The sequence below is a fragment of the Nothoprocta perdicaria genome, unplaced genomic scaffold (genome assembly GCF_003342845.1).
Source record: "Nothoprocta perdicaria isolate Ctin4 unplaced genomic scaffold, notPer1 scaffold_16, whole genome shotgun sequence".
Lineage (NCBI taxonomy): Eukaryota > Metazoa > Chordata > Aves > Tinamiformes > Tinamidae > Nothoprocta > Nothoprocta perdicaria.
In genome coordinates, this window is record NW_020454760.1 from 1098332 (window position 1) to 1119311 (window position 20980).

Sequence of the window (20980 nt, forward strand, 5' to 3'; positions counted from 1 at the left end):
CTGGGAGGAATGGCTGTGCTTTTACGCAGTGATGAATCATTAAGAAGACAGGCCCTGAGCGATGGCATGAGCTGGATCACAAAGCCTAAATTACCATGAAATAGCTTCTTGTGATGTCTGGGGAACACACTGAAGTTTGGTGCCAAGCCCCCAAATTCCAGTTGATGGAGAACTCCAGCTGTTTGACCGCTGAACGTGCTGCATGTGTCCTAGCCCTGCTGTGGAACGTTAGACCTGCTAGGTCTGGCCAGTGTCCCCGCTGTCTGGACCCAGGGCTCCGTGTACGTACCCGCTACCAAGTGACACCTGTTTGGGTGCCTGAGTCACGGTGATTCCTGCCATACCCAAGTGGAGGAAGAAAACAGTTTAAGGAGGGGGAAAATGGTGGAAAATAKGATAAGGATTATAAAATACAAAGGTTTTAAGACATTCAGATGCCTTTGGTAGATGGGTCACAGCCCTCCAGCCAGCTCCATTTGTGTCCACTAGACAGCAACATTTCAGTGTTAGGAGATAAAATTTGGCTAGCCTTAAAAAGGTTTAAAAAATCATCATTGTGTTACTGTGCCTTCACTCAAAAGTGCTGGAAAGCAAGCAAGGGTGGCAGCTTCTCCCAGGGCGAGCAGAAGCTGTGAGTTGTGGTGGGTCCAGCCCCTTTGCTGTGTGCACCAAGTGCTCCTGGTCTGCCTTGTGTTAGACAAGCAGTGCAGAGCAGCTCTACTTGATGGGGTGTTTGTGTAGGAGGTTTGCCATCGAAAAATGTGCTCGGTCTTGCAGGGATGGGTTGGTCAGGAAGAAATGGCAACAGGTGGTGTTTACTTGGGCATTGCAGTGTGGGGAGGAAGGGAATGAAAACAGGGTGATCCATCCATGAGATACTGATGCCTAGAATCGAAGCAGATCCGAGTATCTCAGAGTGAAGGAGATTGGCCACATTGCTGGGGCTGTGGGAGAAAAGGATTACAGGCAAGCTTGGCCCCTTTCCCCCCCACCCAACCTCCACAGATATCCGCCTTAATGTCAAGGAAGGAATGTTGGGTGTCAAAATTGGGATTGCTCTTGGAAATGTTGTGTGAGTGTGTGTGTAGTGCTGGTGCCAAGTGCCTGAGGCCTCAGGGTTGCTCCAGGCCCAGGGTTGTGCCCGGACTCCCCTGCCCCTGCCTGGCTCTGCTTTGCTGTCAGCACTGGGGGACAGCGAGACGAGCAAAGAAGTCTGTGTCTTTACAAATAAACCAGCCCTATTGAACCCAGGTGGTTGGTTAGTAACTGAAATGAAGTCTACAACTGTACGAAGTTTTGGACCAAAGAGGGAACTCCGTGGAGAATTTGATATCTGCAAAAAGGAATTTATGTGTATGTGGGGAAGRGCACCTGCGAATGGACACTGTTTCTGGGACGTGATTATCTGTACCCAGGTTGTAAACCAATCAATTGTACCAAGTATCAAAGGAATGGGAACCAAACCCATATAAAACTCACTGATGGTTCCTGGGCAATGTGCTCATATTTTATTTTGGGGGGAGCCAGTTGCATCAGGGTGTTTGCAGATCACAGATCAGTGGTTCAAGCTCAGGACATTTCACTGCCAAGCAGGCAACAGCATTATAAGAAATATGTAGCATGGATGTTTTGGTGGGCCTAACAACACCGAAATGGGACTAGGACCCATTTCCAAAGTTTTTGGTCCAGTACCAACAAGAGTACAATTTCCCCTGGCAGATTGATGCAGGAGAATGGAGGTGTGAATATGGAAGAGCTGCAAGGGTGTATTGTGGTATGGGAGCCCTTTGATGGAGAGAAAAACATGATTAAAATCATCAAAGAGGATTAAGAGACTGGAGCATCTATCTTATGAAGAAGGACTAAGTGAGCTGGGCCTGTTTAGCCTAGAGAAGACTGGGAGGAGATCTGCTCACTGTGTATAAGTACCTGGGGAGAGAATGTAGGGAGGAAGGCCTCTCCGTGGTGGCCAGTAATAGGACAAGGGGTAGCGGTGCAAGCTGAAACACCGGCAGTTCCATCTTCATGTGAGGAAGAGCATTTTTCCTGTGAGGGTGATAGAGCCCTGGAACAGGCTGCCCAAGGGAGGTTGCGGAGTCTACTTCTCTAGAGATGTTCCAAACCTGCTTGGATGTGACAGGGTGCTTGTGCTCTGGGTGTCCCTGCTTGAGCAGGGGGGTTTGACTAGATGATCTCTAGAGGTCCCTTCCAACCTGTGATTCTGTAAAAATACCTTATATTATGATGTCCCAAAAGCTGGAGGTAGCTGGGACAGTCCTTTCCCTTGGAAAGGCAGATGATGCTTGGCCTTTGAAAGGTCATTGCTGGTTTTGTGGACATCAGGCATCAGGCAAAGTTACCTGCAAATTGGGCAGGAATATGTTATGTAGGTCCAGGAAAGCACTTAGGAGGTTAAAGTATACGATGATCTAAGAAGGGAAAAGCGATCAATTGTTCAAAATTGATCAATGGTTAACTGGAGGAAGTGGCCAAAAATGAGACAGGGATGGGTGACCACCAGAGCAAATTATACAGCAGTATGGACCAGCAACTTGGAACCCTCATGAAGCAATTTATGGAGCAAGAGAACCAATTTACAATTTAAAAAGGTTAATTAGATTAGAGGCTGTTCTAGAAATTATAACTAATCAAACAGCTCAGGCTCTTTGTCTCTTAGTGGACCAAGCTACACAGATGAGAGGTGTGATTTTCCGGCACCGAATGGTCCAAGCAAAAGGGACTGGTTAGCAAAAGGTGGCAGAGTTTATGGAAAGTTGAATGAGCCCAATTGTTGACAATGGAAAAGTGGTAAAGCAAATAACAGAAGAAATAAGAAAATTGGCCCATGTACTAGTTCAAACGTGCAAAGGATGCGAATGGGGCATGTTTTCCAGGCTACCTAGAGGACCTTGGATTAAGAGAATATTGTTTTTCTTTCTCTGTGCATTGGCTGCATTATTCTTTTTGTCGTGCGTGATCCCTTGCTTTATGCAGCTCATTCAGCGTGTGATCAAGGGAATGCAAGTGGTAGTCATACTCAGTGACCCAGGAAAGGCCAATGGTCCCCAGTGACCTAGGAACAGGCAGAGGTTTGTAAAGACAAATTTTAAGGGGGGGGGGGGGAGGGAAGTGGGGACTGAGCAGAACAAAGGATCCTGGTCTTTACAAATAAGCCTGTTTCTCTACACTCTTTGGCGAGCGGGACGAGGGAGCATAGGCAGGGAGGCTGTGTTGCGCAGATGCTGTTGGATGCCGTTGACCTCGGAGGAGGACAGGAAGAGGGACAGAGGGTTCCTTATGAGCAAATGATCCTAGAATGAACACTGGTAGAGTAGATACAAGTGTAATGAGCCAATGCATATTAACTTTGACCCAGGTGAGGCATAAAATCAGTTTAATTAAATATGCGATGTGTGGCCAGGGAGGGGGAACATAACAATGAGCAACACGTTAGGTTGGCTGGGAAGTCTGTAACTTCTGAGTACCTTGGCCAAGAGGGAAAAGGAGAGGGTGCACCTTGGCTGGGCAATCTTATTATGATAAAAGGAGGCTGCATCCTCCAGCAATTTGCAACACCCCACAGGGGTAAGCTGCAGTGGACTCTCCTTTCATTCGAATAAAGTTTTAGGACTGCTCTGTCTCCTTTGGGGACATTCGGTTCTTGGTAGTGAGATTTTCCACGTGGTGGGTCTGTACCGCAGGCTGAGGGGGTGACCCAGGCTCGTGGGGAGGCAGGGGCTTCTCGCGGGTCCTTGCCGGCCAGGGGSCTCCTCGCGGCCGTGGGGTCCCCCTCGCGCGGCAGGGATCCCGCGGGCCGCTCGCGGCCGCCGTGCGGGGGCACCGGGCAGGGCCCTCGACCGGGCCGGGCGGCTGCGAGCCCCGCGGCGGAGGGGCCCAAGGCCGGCGGGGCCACCGCGCGCGGCCGTCCGGGCCGCATCCGTGCGTAACGGCGGAGCGCGGCGCGGGGAGGAGGCAGCGGGCGGGAGGTGGGGAGAGCGGGAGGCGGAGAGGAGCCGGGCGACCATTTAAAGCGGTAGGAGCGGCGCGGCGCCCCAGTGCTGCGCGCAGGGCTCCGCGGCGGAGGCAGCCGCAGCGCGGGCGGGCGCTGCCCCGGCCCTGTCGCCGCCCCGCCCGGCGGCATGAAGGCGCGGGGGAGCCCCGGCACCATGCTCCGCATGGGCGGGCTGCTCCGGCTCCTCACTTTGGTGAAGTTGCCCTGCTGCCTGCTCGAGTTGCTGCTCTCCGAGGTGGCCCGCGGGCAGGAGATGTACGCGCCGCACTCCATCCGTCTTGAGGGGGACATCACCCTGGGCGGCCTCTTCCCCGTGCACGCCAAGGGCCCCTCGGGCGTGCCGTGCGGGGACATCAAAAAGGAGAACGGCATCCACAGGCTGGAGGCGATGCTCTACGCGCTCGACCAGATCAACAGCGACCCGGACTTGCTGCCCAATGTCACGCTGGGCGCTCGCATCCTGGACACCTGCTCCCGGGACACGTACGCCCTGGAGCAGTCGCTCACGTTCGTGCAAGCGCTCATCCAGAAGGACACCTCCGACGTGCGCTGCACCAACGGCGAGCCGCCCGTCTTCGTCAAGCCCGAAAAAGTAGTCGGTGTGATCGGGGCGTCGGGGAGCTCCGTATCTATTATGGTGGCCAACATCCTCCGGCTCTTCCAGGTGGGTCCGCGCTCTGTGCCCCGCGGCGGGGCGAGCGATGACCCCGGTCCCGCCGCGCCTCCGAATGCTCCCTCGCAGCCCGCTCCGCTTCGGCGGCGCCTCCTTCCCCCGGGRCCCGGCACGCTGCGGATGCATCGCCCGTTCGCGAGCAGCCTCCCGGGCAGGGAAGAGCGGGCTGTGCGGGAGGGCCGAGGCTCGTGCGCGCAGGAGGCGCCCGGGGCGCAGCGCTGCTCGGCACGGCCGGCGCGGGGGCTCCCCCGACCGCCCGGCTCCGTGCTCGGCAGCGCGGAGACCCCGYTGGGAAGCGGCGGGGCCGCGGCCAGGACCGCGCTGCGCCCCTCGAGGCGCGGACAGGGCGGCAGCGGGGCAAGAGCCCCCGTCCCGGGCGCTCCGCAGCCGCTCTGCGCGGAGCTCCGCGCCCCAACGCGCAGCCGCGGCGCCGTGCGGCCGCGCAGAGCAGCGCGGGGGCAGCGCGGGCGGCTCCGGCCGCCCCCACTGGGCCCGCGAGCGGCTCAGGCGGCAGCGCGGATCGCGGGCGGGTGTGTGTGTTGCGGGTGCGTGTTTGTGTGCGCGGGACGCGTGCCTGGTGCGCTGCCCCGCAGCGCAGYGGGGAGGCCCTGGGGGTTGCGGAGCGGAGGCAGTGGGAGCAGCGCCACAGCCACCAGCTGCATCACGCAGCTCAGTTTCTTGTTCCATAATTTGCGTCTTCAATGAGGAGTGCCTGATGGGGGAGGATTTTTGTTGGGTTTTTTTTGCGTGATTTTTTCCCTCTCCCTGTGCGTGGGGAGATCCTCGTCCTCCCCCAGTTGGAAACTAGTGCGATTTTCATGGGAAACCCACTCTGTGATGTCAATAGTCACCGATGCTCCTTATGCCCATCTGGCTGTCAGTGCTAGGCACAGCCGTCACATGTAGGGAACTGAGTGATGCATCTTCTGCTATCCTTGCTTTCATACTGCCGAATGGACTCAGCCCCAGCTGCTTTCCTTTAAAAAAGAAAAAAGAAAAAAAAAAGTAGGATCTCGTTTTTTTTTTTTTTTTTTTTTTCTCAAGACCGCTTATTCCTCCCACCAGTGAATTGCGATGCAACTTGTGCTCTTTCTCGATTGAGCAGCAAGCTCGATCTGTAGCAGTCTGTGCGGCTTCAACCTGCAGTTGCTGATACGGAGATGGCTGAGAGCAGCAGCCTGCGTGNTTTTTTTTTTTTTTTTTTTTTTTTCTCTTGACCCCTTCTTCCTCCCCCCAGTGAATTACGATGCAACTTGTGCTGCTTCTCGATTGAGCAGCAAGCTCGATCTGTAGCAGTCTGTGCGGCTTCAACCTGCAGTTGCTGATACGGAGATGGCTGAGAGCAGCAGCCTGCGTGCGCGTGCCTGCTGGCATCGCTAGGTACGCTCTGCTCGCGGCTGCTCYGTGCTCCTGCCTCGTAAACACCCTGCCGGGGCTGGGAACCAGATGAGCTCATGCTCCCTGCAAGCTAGAACTGAGGCGCTTGGGGGTGCGAGTGCTGCCCAAGTTTTGTACCAGGAAGCGCATTGGGAGCGGGCAGCCCCCCCAGCACTGAGATTTCGTGCAAGAGAAAATGCTGGTGCTGCAACCTCACTGAGGAGCAGATCCTGGGTGTGCTGAACCTCTGTACAACAGCGATACTTGCAAAATCTTCCCTACTATTGATGTCATGTAATGGAATTTGCAGAAAATGAGGCATTTGAGGAGCTTTCTGCACATAGAGATGTTCATGTACATGTAAACATTTTAACGTATTGTGACTGAGCAGCTGTTCAAAGTTGCTTTTAACCAAATCATCCCAAAAGCAGCAATGGGTACATATGGAGAAGTGTTTTACCGATTATGTATTTTATGGTTTGGCTCTGCTGCCTTTAAGTGGATTTTTCATGCAGTAAAACTGTTCCCTCTCATCCTTTCTACCTTCAAAACGCAATTCAGAGCATGGCTCAGCCAGACAGACATAAGAAAGAAAGAGATGCTAAAAGAGGTGGGAGAAGAGCTGGTCCTAAGAAGCAGTAATGAGCTGGTGGTGGGGAGGGGGATATGCTACTGGGGTGAAAGAACTTGGTGGCCTTCGGGTCTCTCAGTGCATTGGCTTTTGCAGCCAGCCTATTTCTACAGCTCACAGTGGGATTTACTAACCTCAGCAGCATTGCAAGGTAGCATGGGTCCTTCTCCAGCATTTGTTTTTCTGCAATAGGCACAAATCAGCTTTTCCTTAAGATGATATAGAAGAAAACTTTTCCTCTGCTGAGGCTGATACAAGGAAACCTTGTGCGTTAGCGTTTACATTTTTTTAGTAGTTTGCTGGAAGAGAATTGAAGTACTTGTACTTTAATGCATGGAAAACATATATACAGCATGCACAGCGCGGTGGGGTTTCCTCAGGCAGCTAACGAGGCTTTTGGGCCCTTCTCCCTTGGATGGGAAGGATTCAGGCTCTTCATCTCGCTCTCTGCATAAGAAGTTGGAATAACTCCCCATGCACTTCACCTGCCTGTTCTCGATTCAGTGTGGAGATCTGGAGTATCTTCAACTAATGCCAGCGGGTGTATCAGCAGGGTAGAGCTGCACTGAGCTCTTCTGAATTTCAATTCATCTGTGCAATTGCTGTTTGAAGTTGGGCAGAAGCTTCCCTCTGGAGAAAAATGAAGGATCTGCGCTGGGCTATTAGCCTTTTCYTTTTTCATGGGTGATGAGAGAAGTGCCTGCACATCTGCCTGACAGCCCTGAGGTGCACACTCCACAACGCACCAGAGGCGCCGTGAGACTGGGGGCTGCACTCCCCTCGTGTGCCCCGTCCCTGGAGGGCAGGTGTCAGGGACGTGCTGGCAAAATGGGTCCTCACTCCCAGGCCGAGTCCTTGAGCATTTGTCTTGCAAAACTGCAACCAGTGGGAGRTGCAAAGAAACTCCTCTGCACAAGTGCAGGATTTAGAGGCGGAGTGAGAAATTCAAACTTGCCTTCAGCGTTGCTGCAGGTTTGTGGGTGACATGAGACTGCTTAGAARTTCAGCTGTGCCCCAGCCCTGCACCCAGGTCTCTCCTGTGGAGCTGTGTTGGCTCTGAGGCCAAGACTTGCTTAGGCAGCGGCTGCGCGTGGAGCCCTGCATGGTGAGCACCCGCGGGGTGTGCGGCGGTGATGTGGGGGCTGCAGGCAACGCCTCTGCCTGGCACCTGCGTCTGCGTTATTTAGTTCTGCTGTCCTGTGAAGCAGGCAAAGGTTCCCTGCCCAGGAGCGAGGGTGCTGGCAAAGGAGGTCATGGGAAGCAGCCATTTTCACGCTTGGAGCAGCAGCACCTTCGGCTGTTGTCAGCACCGTGCACAGCTGCCCTGTGCCTGTACCCACATGGCGCACATGTCCCGACTGCTGTCCTTGGCCCATCTGCAGCATCATGATGCATGACGTGCATGTTTTTAAGTCATAAACTGTACCATATCTTTTMATTGAAGATGTGCTTGACTTAAAACCAGATTTCTGGAGAAGAGCTTGTGTTGGCTTTTCCATGTGAGAGGGGCGAGAGCTTCCAGAGCGTTTCCTGGGAAGCTGCAGGCGACAGCTTGAAGCAAACGCCAGGCTATAGGGCTGTGGTGCAGGCTGCTCTGCGCAAGGGGCTTCGCTGTTAAAAGGCTGAGGATGGATGCAGCCAAGGTAGGAATGCAGTGTGTGCTGGACCGTGGCTTTATAAACACATAAATATGCAAGTATGTCAAGTATACTGATTTCTTCAAAATAAAATGCTGTTAAAGCTAGTATATAGTATGCAGATTATAAATTAAATCTCTCCTAAATATAAAACACAAAACAGTTTGGAAAGCTTCACATTTTAAAAATATTATTAATTTACCATGCAATAGTTTTCTTTTAAAATGTAACTCTGTGAAATTCAATAACTATACTGAAAATTACCAAGCAGTTTATCCATTTTGTAGATTTTGGGTTTTGGGAGTGAGACTGTGAAGTACAAAGAATATCTAATATCTGTACAGTGATCTTTGATCTTTTTTTACTTTTATTTATTTAATTTTCTTGCTCTGGGAAACTGAATTTTGGCCTCCTTTGGCTTCAGAAGGGTATTCTTTTTTTTCCCAGGCTCCGTCAGGGAAGGGGATGAAGGATACAGTCAGATTGCAAACAGCAGCTGAAACCTCCCTTAAATCTGCTAGCTGCATTTAACTGCATTTCCTTGCTTGGGTAGTAAGCGGGGAGGCTGTGGTACTCCCTTACTCGCCTACCCCAGGAAAGCAGCACACAGCGTTTCAGCTAATGCCCCAGGTGCCTCTGCCGTGTGGAGGCCCAAGGGGAGTGAGGAGGGCAGGGAGGGCTGCTCTGGCAGTCCCTGTGCCGCTGTTTCCTTTGACAAGCGCGTGCCCTTTCGCAGAGGCYGCAGCCGCGCTGGCCTCTGCCAGGATGGGGTGGCCGCCTCCAGCAAGAGCCTGCGCCTGGCTGAGCTACAGCCCTGGGGTGCGAATTGGGTTTGTGTCTGAGCAGGCAGCAGTTGCCTTTCCTGCTCAGTGTGCAGGGTGAGGAGGARAAGGAAAAGGGCTATGTGAGATGCATTTTACAGACTCTGTGATTCTATGATTTCCAGAGGTGCTTCTTAGGCATTTCATTTTTAATGAATTTTATGCTGCTCACCAGCTGTGTTTCTATAAACTCTTTCAGCCTATAGCAAAGCTATTTGCAAATTAAGTGTTTTGTCTCTCTCCCTTTCTCCTCTTTCTTCTCTCTCCCTTTCTCCTCTTTCTTCTCTCTCCCTTTCTCCTCTCCTCTCTTGTTTGTTTGCTTGAAGTCTCTTCCAGGGAATATGTGAAATGGACCCTGAGATCTCCATTTGTATGGGGTCTGGTTGCAAAGGCAGAGATTTATATTCAAATACTTCTTACAAGGCTTAAATCTGCAACATGRTTGCTACTGAATGGCCACTGTCATGTAGTGCAGTGCCCCTTCCAGTGAGGAACAATGGATTGTCCTTCTATTTGGGGCTGGACATACAACTTAAAACAATGATTTCTGTGGTGTAATACAGTATTTTTGAACTCGTTGGGTGATTGCAATTTCCTTTTTTAGTTTTTTAGTAAGACAATGCATGTTTAGTAAATGGAGCAATAATACAGGTTTTAAACCCATTTCATTTTACAAGTGGATTCATATAGAGTTAAAAAAAAAAAAAGCTGAAAATGGGAAACAGAGTAAACCTGAGTTCCTTACCACTTCTCTTGCATGTCCCAGCAAGCTGTAATTTTTAGCAGTCCCTGAATATTTGTGCTTGTTGTTGCTGATGCACCTCATACGCTTCAGCAAGCTGATCCATGCAGTTTCACTGTGGTACTGTTAATATACCGCTACATTTAATATATATGGAATCTTATTTCCCCAGCATAAACCAAAAGTAAATGAAAATCCAAGCTTCAAAGAGTTCAAAYGCTTCCATGTGGAGTTAGTAATGTGAGGCTGGAGATGCTGTGAATATATTTTTATGGAACACAGTGTTTTGGAGGTAGCATTTATTTTCTTGACAAGGCAAAGAAGTTGAATATTATCAATAATCTCAGTTCTTTATCTATTTCAAGTACATCTCTGTAGACTCGGGTGGAAGAGGCTGTAAAGGGTCGTCTGGAAGCAGAAGGTTCTGCCGGGAGGGGCTGGTTGCGCGTGGAGAGGAGCAGGCAGGTGGTGCTCGTGCGAGGGAGGCCGCCCAGGAGCGGGCGGGCACCAGGGGCAGCGTGTGGCAAAGTCGGCTGCGCCAGCCCCTGTGGCGAAAGCAAGTATTCAGCAAGCACGTTTGTGCCTTTCCACTTYGTTCTTTGAACTGGAATAAGGTGACCTCTCTGGAATGATAAATGGAGGGATCATTTCAAGGCATTAATTTCTATGAAAGAAATATTGATCTAGTTTTGCATCTTGTAAAGCTAATACTGTAAAACTGCATGTACTGTATTCTGTATTTTATTCTATTAAATGGTTTTGCTTGGAAGCATTAAAATTATCCAGCATAATACTCTGTATCMTAATATTAGATACTGTTAGTTCTATTTATAGTGATATTCAGATTAATCCCGATGAAGGACAGTGGTGACTGTCTCAGACATAGGACGGTGATGAATTTTGTCATAATATGGGAAGATGTGAAGCACATAATTAAGACTTTGGATGACGTGGTGTCCGATACAGTCAGATCATTAGTGTGGTGGAAGGTGTATCGAAGCAAAGAAAGTTCTGAAGCCAAAACAGTGCTGCCCCCCGCGCAGTGCCTGTCCCGTGAGCTGCTGCCCACACCGGGCGCTGTGCTTCACCAGGGCGAGAGGCTTAGAAGGGCAGGAACTAGCAGCGGGCATGGGGGAAAGCAGGGAAGCTCCTCCTGGCAGGGCTGCCCTCACGGGCAGGCTTTACCTGCTGCGGAGTCCCTGTGTCGTGGGMGGCAGCACAGGAGCACTGAGCGGCCGGCGTTCGCCCAGCTTGGGCTGCCGTGACCCTTTTTTTCTGTAACTTGGGGCTGCTGGAGCATGATGGAGCTCGCCTGGAGTTGGGTGCCGAGGCTCATGTGTGCAGTGCTTTGTCACTGAGGGCACCCCTGCGAGGGCCGCGGGGCTGGAAGGGACTGCCGGCTCCTGGCGGGCAGGGGGGCAGGGCCGGGCCTGGCTCGCTCCTGCGAGTAGAGCACTTTGACTGATGAAATTTGACAACTGATGTTGCTTTTCCAGATAAACCTATACTCTAAACCCTAGGAGTATTGCCTAGCTTCTCTAATGTAATTTAGCTTGTATTTTGGTAAGTGGTGCTTGTGCTGTGTCATTTTGGGATGTTCTGAGCAAACCATTAGCATGCCGTATGAAGGAGTGTGCTGCAGACTATGTATCCTCTTAGTCYGTGGCTGAAATGCAGGCCAGCGTCTTATTCTGGGGTGTTTTTAAATGATTTTAAACTTGGCAAGCACGCCATGAAGCGCTCCAAATTGGAGGTCGCCTTTCTCCCGTGTGGAGATGGGGTGAGCGCTTGGGCTCTCATTGGGATGGGAAGAGCCGGCAGCCCTCCTGGGGCTGTGGGGTGTGCACTCCTTCATGCTGCCTGTAGCAGAGGTAGCACAAGGGATCTTGTTCTCGTGCAAAGCTCTGCGCACAGCCTGAGCCCCCAAGGCACYCTGAGCAGGGCACCTCTGAGCTGAGCGGTCCAGGAGCAGCTGGGCTGCCCTCGGATCTGCACCGCGGGCGGCAGTGGCAGGCAGTGGCCCCCGGGGGACTGGCACGGCCGCCTCGCGCCCAGGGGCACATGGACTGGAGCARCTTCAGTGCTTCAGTTGAAAGGCTGCATTGTCCAGCTGGGGCTTGGGGAGGCCCCGGGGCTGTGTCGTCTGCTGTAGGTACCTGCTTGGATCTTGCCYTTACAGTTTTACAAATGTTTTTGGCTTTTCACTTCTGAGTCCTACATTTGCTGACAAAGCCAAAACCTTGAGTTGTGGTTGTCCTGAAAAATGACTGTGATCCAAGTTCTTCYCAGGTGGATTGGTCTAAATCTGTATCTGTGCTTCCTTCCTTAGAGATTTCCCATTTTTACTGCTGCTGGCAGGATTTGAAAAGCAAGCTGGGGCGGCTCAGGGTGTTGCTGTCCCTGGGGCCTTGAGCCCCATGGAGTGGCCGACAGTCTCTCGTCAGGCAGAGCTAACGGGACCCGAAGGAGGGGCTGGCTCCTGATTTGAYTTTAAACGCTGCTTGTCACTGGAAACACCCAAAAAAGTTGATTGCGGGGTTGTTATCGATATTTTGCAGGGCAAGCTGAAGAAGTCATCYTTTTTGTGCATAATTTCTACACCTGAAATTTTGTTTGGGGTGCAGAAGTGAACRTGGATCCCCACACGGGCTGTTGATAGCAGCTGTTCATTGCTCATGCACAACAGCACTAAGCCTAAGTTTTCTTAAAAGGCTGCAACTAAATACATAGGACTATAAATCCAAAGATCCTAGAGGATGGACACAAACTTGTCTTCCTGCATTTTTCTAACATTTTTTTCTGAAAACTCTGGTGTTAGACAGTAGTGAGAAAGCTGCAAGCTGGGAGGAGATTGACCTGATTCGCACTGACAGCTTCCAGCTTCCTGCTGTCGGGGTGCGAGCGGCCGCCTCCTGCAACCGCAGGCTCCAACCGGCTGCCAAGCGCCAGCGCTTGGGGCCCTGCCTGCGTCGTAGGAGATCATGGAAAACATGGGAAGAGCTCRCATACCAGGAACTTTTTGCCCATGAGTCTGGACCCAAAGCGTGAGAAAGTTGCAGTCAGTAGTGTTGCGAAGTGCCCTAGTGTGGCAGCAGCCTCCCACTTTTGCCCTGGGCCTGCCCATCCCTTCCCCGCAGTTCCCCGGGCAGAGATTGTGACCGCGGGTCCCACCACGTTTCTCCTCCTCCCTTCCCATTCTCCTGATTCATTGCATGTCACAGGTCTGAAGTGGGATCAGTGTGTCCGGGCTATTCCTAGCAGGCACTTCACTCGCTTGCTTTTATAAGCCTCGAGTGCAGAATATTCTACAGATCCCATGAAAGACTATTTTTCTGCCCTTAATAACTAGCTTTTATCTTCTTCACTGGAAATTTTTCTGTTTTCTCTTTGACTGTAATACTTCCACCGCATGCAGTGCAACCTGAGTGCAGCACAAGATGCAGTAGGTACTTCCCAAAGCGAGGTTTTTGCAGTTCCTTCCATTCTAGATATTAGGTGCCAAAATCAGAGACTTTGAAATGCTTCAGTGAGGGAGATGTGCACGGCCCGCAGGCACCCTCCTGGGCCCTGGTGGTAGCCAAAATGCCAATGGCTTTGCATGAGAAGCTTTGGTCAGGTCGGTTGCGCTGCAACTGTGTATTTCCAGTCCGGATTTCCTCTCTGTTAAATAATTCAATACCTTCCTCTGAAAAATTTCCAAATGAAAAAAAATAATAAAATCTGGTTTGGCTCTAGCCACTGCCTATGATGGGCTCCAGAGAGGCCAGAGRGACCGGCAGTCTCCGAAGCCTCGACGCCAACTGGGAGCAAAGTGCTTCAGTTCAGACCCTGGTGCTTCCAAGTTTGTTTTCTCTGCTGCCATTTTAGAAGTTGCTCGGAAGAACTGTCTGCAAACTTACATGCAGAAGGTTTTCTGATAAATTTATTATTTCATAAATATTTTATTAACAGTAATTATGCATCCATCAGAATGGAGATTTGTTTCAGTGTCATTAAATTCAGGCTCATAATTATATGCATGGGATTTTTGCACACAGTGCAAACTCGGGCAGTGCCTCTGTAAATGCGTTGCAGCACTTGGTGACACAGGCGGAGTTCACAGCTTTTCAGGATTTTCGTCTCTAGATGTTAGCAGAGTCAACATCCCCAAAAGAGGGGGGTGGCAGGAAATGTTTTGAATGAGAGTGGAGGATTTGGGCCTTGAGTCACGCAGCCAGCTCCTCTGTAAAGCAGAGGAGAGTGGAGCCGCTCGAGAGGGGAGCAGTGACACAGCGGGGCTCGCGGGCTGCCCCAAGTGCCGGCTCGGCTGCCGGAGCCCTGCGGGGCGCCCGTCCCCAGCAGGGCTTGCCCGCTGCCAGTGCCCTGACACGGGGACAGAACTCATGTCGGTGCTGCCACGGAGACTGGTGGTGAGGTTAAAAGTTGTGGGGTTGCTGGGGAGAGCTAGAGACTGCAGCTGTGCCAGCAAATTTGCTTTTTCCTGCATGTTACAGGCCTTTCTCTTGGGAAAGCCCTGTGCTCCCTTGTGTCTGCGTCCTCCTGGGTGACGCTCCAAGTCACTCTAAGCGTTCTCGACACAGTCTTCTCGACCATGATGTCAGGCAGCACTAACGTCTAATCCCAGTAACGCAAGACTCCATTTAATATTAAAAACTGCTTAAATCATGACCTGCTTTGTGCTTGTACTGGTTAAAGCAGGCGTTTCTGTTGGCTTGCATTAAGCACTGGGGAGAGGTGCAGAGGAATGTCTTCTAAGTTAAAAGGAAATCAGAAAATCATGTGTTTTCCAGGATAAACTGAACTGGTGATAGATGTTGATCGATAGCTAGTGTTTGCCTTGGATYGTGACCTTGTGCCCTACATATCCCAGTGCTTAATTTCCGTATTCAAAAAAAAAAGTAAATTTGTAGAATTCCATGTATCAGCCTAAATTTTGTCATCAATGTCAAGGAGAAGGGCTTAGGTCACATTCCCCACTGACTGCCTAGTCTCCAGCCTTTAATGCTGGGATTTTCTTTGACGCTCAAGTCCTTGCCGACCCTGTGGGCAGCACTGCCTGTGCTGGCGCTGTCCAGCCCTTGCTGCTGCTCTCCATAGTACTTTGAAGTTCAAAGCCAGCATTTCTGCTGATGCAACCAAACAGTTTGTGCTGCCTCCTCATTTTGCAGTTGTTCCCTTTCCATTTAGAAGGTACTTGCTGAGGATGTCTGTCTAGAGTATTATTTACGTCATTCTCCTCATTTCTTTGCCCACCTCTTGTTTTCCCTAGTGTGAAGTTTGAGTTCCGTACCTTATGCTCAAGCGCAGCCTCACAGCTTGTCCCCTCCATGTGCCTTGCCTGATCTTTAGTCATTTTGCACCTTCCCCCTCCGCCCTTTCTTTTAACTGCTCCGGGAGCCTTCAGCTTTTCCTCCTCTTGACGGCTGCCTGGGCGCCCACGCACAGGTCACCTACCCCACAGCTCCCTTCTCTGCCAAAAGCCTCTGTGCCAGGATCTCTCTGACAATGCCAACCGAGTCGTRATTAGGAGGGTAGCAGCCTAGCTGTTCTTATTTACTTAATTTAGAAGAGTGAACGCTGTATGTGTGGGGTCAGATCCCAGCTGAGGGGGGAAGCAGAGCTCCGGCAGCTCTGGCTGCCCACTCTGTGCCTTTGGTCTGTCTTTTTCTTTCCTTTGAAAGCTGATACATTCCCCAGTTACCACCTGGTCTGTGCTTAGCGGTGCTCAGCACATGGTAGTTTCTCATGACATGCATAATAAAGAGATTAAAATGAAACAGCAAGATACAGATGAACCTCATGAATAGCTGAAAAGTAATAAATGTGGTCGCTATCTTGAATTGAGCTGCAGGTTATAAGAGTGTGGGGAGCTTCACCGCCCTCTGATTGAGCGCGTGCCTGGCTGCCATGCGGAAAAGAGCAAGTGGCTGCAGTTGCATCTTTTCCGTGCCAATTGCATCGAGATGGAATCCTATTAGGGAGGATCAACTCCAAATCCTGTTAATGAAAAATAGCAGGGACCTAATCAAAACTTAAAGGAAAACTGTCCRTGCAAAACTTGACTGGAAGTTGTTGTTGTTAGAGATGCAAATGCCAGTACAGATGCTTTCATCCAGTAGTTTTTCATAGGGTGGTTTCACACGGTAGCTTCCCTGTAATGTGAGTGCCCAAGTTGGCGGTGCATAATGTTCCTGACAAGGAAAAGGAGTTAGGGGGTGTCGCTGCTCCAGGGTAGCGTGTCTGTGTGACCGCAGCGCACAGAACACCCCAGGGTGTCCCCAGGGTGAAGGACGTTGCCCTCTCAAGATGGTTTYTAGTGGTATGCACCATTCTCCTGGCGAAGGCATTTCTGAGGGAGCAAGGCACTGTTAGACACTTCACTCCTTGGCAGCTCCAAGGCAGCTGGGAGCTGTGTGCCTGTTTGAATGCCTGAAAACATGTACCAATAAGTAGTGCTTGTTGCACAGGTAGGGATTTGTGTGCTGTATGGCATTTTTTAAGTTGATAATAAAAAAATAATTTTCCATCTGCTGATGGTAATCCTGATGGTATCAGCCCCCCAGGAGTTGCAATTGTTTTTACTTTGTTAGGTAAATTAGATGTACAGAAATGGAGAAATTGTGTGAGYGGCAGAGGGTTGTTCCAAGGGGCACTCAGAAAGCACCTCAGGCCCGTTTAAAGGTAGAATTCGATCATGAAGGTTTTTTTTTTTTTTTTTTKTGATATGGTAAACTGTGAAGGGCACTAAATCCGTGAGGCAGTGAATGAGATCACAAATACTGCTTTTTTTCCCCCGCTTGTGATGAATATATTTTGATAGAGCAGCAATACATCACAAAAAAAAAAAAAAGACAAAAAAACAACCCCCCCAACTCTAGTACTTATTTTCTCAGAAGGAATCTTCTTAGGTTTCATGAGAAAATAAATACCTCCAAGCACAAAAACACTGAAGAATGAGGGTGGTGACCCTTGTCTGAARCTGCCTTCTTGAAATAAGCAAAACTTCTACTGTTTTGTTTAGGAAATCCATCTGTTGGTGAACTAAAAATTACTTATTAAAATGTGCCACTATGGTTATGATAGGGGAAATAAATCCCATATTTGTTTTTGAGTGTGAATTTTTTTTTTCTGTAACCAGATGTTTTATATTTAAATTTATAATGATTGTCACCTGATAGTCATAACTCAGGAGCCAATCCCTGCCCCAAACCATTATCAGCACCCAGTGAAAAGGTCCCATGCAGAATTAGAGCCTGGCCTTCAGCTGTGCTGCTAGAGCCTGGCCTTGGAGCAGGGAGTGGATCTGGCTGACGTGATCTCGTACATGTGAGTAAGCAAGTAAAGGCAGCAGCGAATTAGCTAAGGGATATAATACATTTAAACTATGAAAGAAGTTGGAACAGTTTATCAAAAATATTAGCTATTCCATAACATGAACTAGCTGCTTTTGCATTTACACAGCAAACTATTCTTCTATATATCTTTCCATGGTGGCTCATTTATGCATATTGCTTTATTGCTTCTTTTGCTACCTTTTGAAACGGATTTTTTTTTTTTTAGAAATAGATGTGTGTGTTTCTCCCTTATTCCCTCCCTCTACCTTCCAGCTCCTACACAGTCTGGAAAATTGATCTGACAGTTGATCCTAATCTCTGGGGTGAATTTAGATAGGATGCTCTGTAATTCCTAAAGGAAGTTTTTCTTTACCTGCCGTTATAAAGGCATCATTGACCTAGCTAAGCCAGCAAACTCTTCTTTCTGTCTTTGATACTGCTTGTGGGGAGCACATTAAATCTGATCACTTAAATTGTAATAAGTGCAGTATATATTACAAACTAAAATAATGAGGTATGGCTTAAACACAGAGCTAGGAAAAACCACAGTCTTTCTCAATTTAATTGTGTTTGTGCTGTTCATGAATCTTATTGTCGTGTTTGTTGACTGAGATTTTTTCGGAATGTGTTCCACAAAGACAAATTAGAAATGCCAGTTATTTAATRAAATAAAATTGCACCGAGGCTTGTGCTGCTTTGCTTCTCCATCTTGTGCTTTGCCTTATACCTGGTTTCCTGGAAGTTTCTCTGTAGAATTTGAGTTTAATGAGACACAAAATGGAGTCTGTTGGTCATGGATTGGAGAGCGATGATGCAGGGAGGATAACAGGAATGCAGAGTGTGGGATCAGATAGACAGGGATAGCAGARGATGAAAGCAGAATTCAAGTACGATTTCCATTCATACTATTTCCATTTTAGCCCACCTGTGTCTGAAAGCCAAATCGTTACATTGAATATTTCTATAAACTTTAATAAGGCTTCTTTTTGGTAGCTGGCGATGGTATTTTGGACAGTGTTTCAGTCGTGAAAGTTCAAGTTAGCAGGAGTTTTTGGGCTCTGTGCATCTATGCTAGCCATCCTCCTTCACCTGTGCCCATTGAATAAATGACACTTCTCCTGTGGCCTGTGTTCACAGGGTGGGTTCCTTTGCTGTGGGGTGGCTGGACACAGGGGCTGGCTGGACCTGAGGTGGAGGTGTGGGATGTTTTGCACCTCCTGTGCTGGCAGTGTTTCCTGCAGCCCACAATGTCTCCTTGTGCCCTGGSGTGGTTGAGGGCCCTAACTGGCCCTCGGAAGCCTCTTGTGTGCTTTGCAGGACTGTGCCTGTKTGCACGGGATCCTGGGTTGTGCTCGGGATGTGCACACGCTCTTCCGGCTCCGGCCACTGGGGATTTCGTGTTCTGCAGTACAGAAGGCCTCTCCCCAGCCATTAAACTTCAATCCTGAAGAAAAAATGTAAATATAGTGGACTAAACAGCTGCAAAACGTTCTGAAGTTGTGGCACAGTTACTGTAAAGTCATCTTAGATTCAGGGTTAGCTCTGGGCAGCAGGGCTGAGGATCCTTAACAAAAATCATCCAAGTGCAATGGCAAAGCTGGTAATGCTGAGAATAGTGATGCTTAGAAATGTGCTGTAATATATTCAGAATTATATATTCTTATGACTTCCTCCAGTGTAGGAAAGGGCCTAAACTTGAAAAAAAAAAATCTGCTTATGAGCAATAGTTACATTTTAGTTCAGTTGCTTCTGGTTCTTTGATGCCTGAAGAAATGCATATTAAAGAGGTCTCAGGCTCTTCAATTTAAAAAGTGCTCAGTAGTACAAAAATGATTGAAACATGATTAAAATCTTGTATGGTAGGAAACTGTGATCATCTGGTTTATTAAACAGACCATACAAGGGTAATTCACGTGCCCTGAGTCCCCAGCCATGTTCTGACCTGGGGAGCTATGTGATCTAGTGCTCCGTTTTTTATTATTTTTTTTTCCCATTTTTTTCCTATTTCTTCTTTTGCACTTTTTTTGATGATCTCACTTGTACTTGGTTCACTAATCCAGCTCTTCTGCTTGTTATTTTGCCTGATCCTCTTCAAAGAGTTGACATCCTCTCAGTGCATTAATTCCTCTCTGATGTTATAATATATTGATGAGAAAATACAAAGATTTAGAGCTAAATTGAGTAAGATTAGGCCTAACCCTAATTAATACATGTCACTGTTTCTTATGACAGTTTATGTGCACTTAATTAATGTTGTTAAAACTACTTTAAAGGTGCGTGGTTATAGATATATTTTAAAAGAGCAACGAGCTGTTGAGTAGCTGTCAGGCTCCAACAAAAGGTGTCCTCAGCCGCAGGGAGCAGAGGCAGTTACGGCTCCCGCTCAGCCCGCGCACGGCGGGAGCTGAATGAGATGACTGCGGGCTGCCGCTGACCCCTCTGGCTCGGCATTAACTGGAAATGGAGCCGAGCAGCCTAGGGAAGCTGCTCCAGTTTTGCCAGTTCTTATTGACTCCTGTAATTGTGCTAATGAGACGCTGCATTCAAGTTGTCTAGTCCCTTCCACCCACTTTTTTTCCTAGCTTTTCTGAAAGTCTATTTTTTACATGGACTGTTCTCATGCGCCATTCTTTACATTAACACTTTTAAACCGACAGTTCTTCTATCTCTCTCTCTTTTTTTTTTTTTTAATGTTCTCTAGGGAATGATGTTTCAAACAGGGAAATTGTGTGTTTCGTTATCAAAAGGGTTTCAGGCTTTATCAGAGGCTTTTTGTTATCGTTGTCATGGAGGTTTTTATTATTATTGTTAAATTGAATAATAGGGAGGAACCTGTTCTTAAGTCTTTGTACAAGAACTAAAATTTAAATCCAGATAAATCTGCCCTGTTTGTAAAAGGGACTTTTTAAGGTTAACTGCATTTAGTTACAGTCATTGGAAGTGCAATTTTGTTACTTTATATGGATAGCAAGTTTTTATGTAACTGTAATAAGGGAGGATTGAACTTAGCTTTTAACCCAGCTTTTGGGTATCTGGTGGTTTTTCAGGAGCTGCTATTTCTATGTAGGCAGTAGAAATCCCTAGACCCTTAGAGACTGCCCTGGCAGGGGGAAGTCTTGCAGTAGTGAGGTAGAAAGCAAGATTTCAGAAAGACCTGGAGATGGATTTGGTTTTGTGCTAAGGACAAAACATGGTGGTGTGGGCACACAGCCATGGGCAGCCGAGTGCTTTGGCCCACCAAGCAGTCGGAACAGCTTTCATGGTCCTYAAACCAAGAGCTGGCCCGGGGTGCGCATGCCCTTGCACTGATCGAAGCCCCATGGTTGAGGCGCACTTACCTGTAGCCCTTCCCTGTGAGCGTGGAGGGGAGCTGCGGTGTAAGCCCCTTGGCAYGGGCTGAGCAGGGCTTGTTCTTCTACATGTGCTGAAATATTATTCATCAGACAGCTACGGGGTGGCCACAAGCCCTGCTTTCCGGGCCTCGCCCGAGCCTGGATGCGCAGCGGGGCTGCGGAGCTGGAGCAGCCTCCCACACCCGGCAACTTGCACCAAATCAGCAGATAGTCTGAAATGGTTTTGTCTGAAAAAGTGAAGAGGAATCAAGAAAATCATTCCCACATTCTCAGGGTATCTTAGACTTTAGGGAAGCTCCTATTTCAGAGAAAGCATGAAATGTAAATACTTCAGAATGTTTGCTGTGGCCATCATACACGTTGTGCCTATGCTACGCGTCATCTTTTCCTTCGAATACTG

The 20980-nt window shown here is 49.1% G+C and overlaps 1 protein-coding gene across 3 annotated transcripts in view; it reads left to right on the forward strand.

The window, feature by feature from the left end:
* Window positions 1-4166: 4166 nt before the first annotated feature.
* Window positions 4167-20980, forward strand: part of GRM7 (glutamate metabotropic receptor 7) — a 252643-nt gene continuing 235829 nt past the window's right edge. For 2 of the 3 annotated variants that reach the window (XM_026035376.1, XM_026035375.1), the window contains exon 1: window positions 4167-4676. In XM_026035376.1, the coding sequence (XP_025891161.1) occupies window positions 4167-4676 (510 nt within the window). The remainder of the gene's footprint in view (window positions 4677-20980) is intronic. The other variant, XM_026035377.1, reaches the window with a different exon arrangement.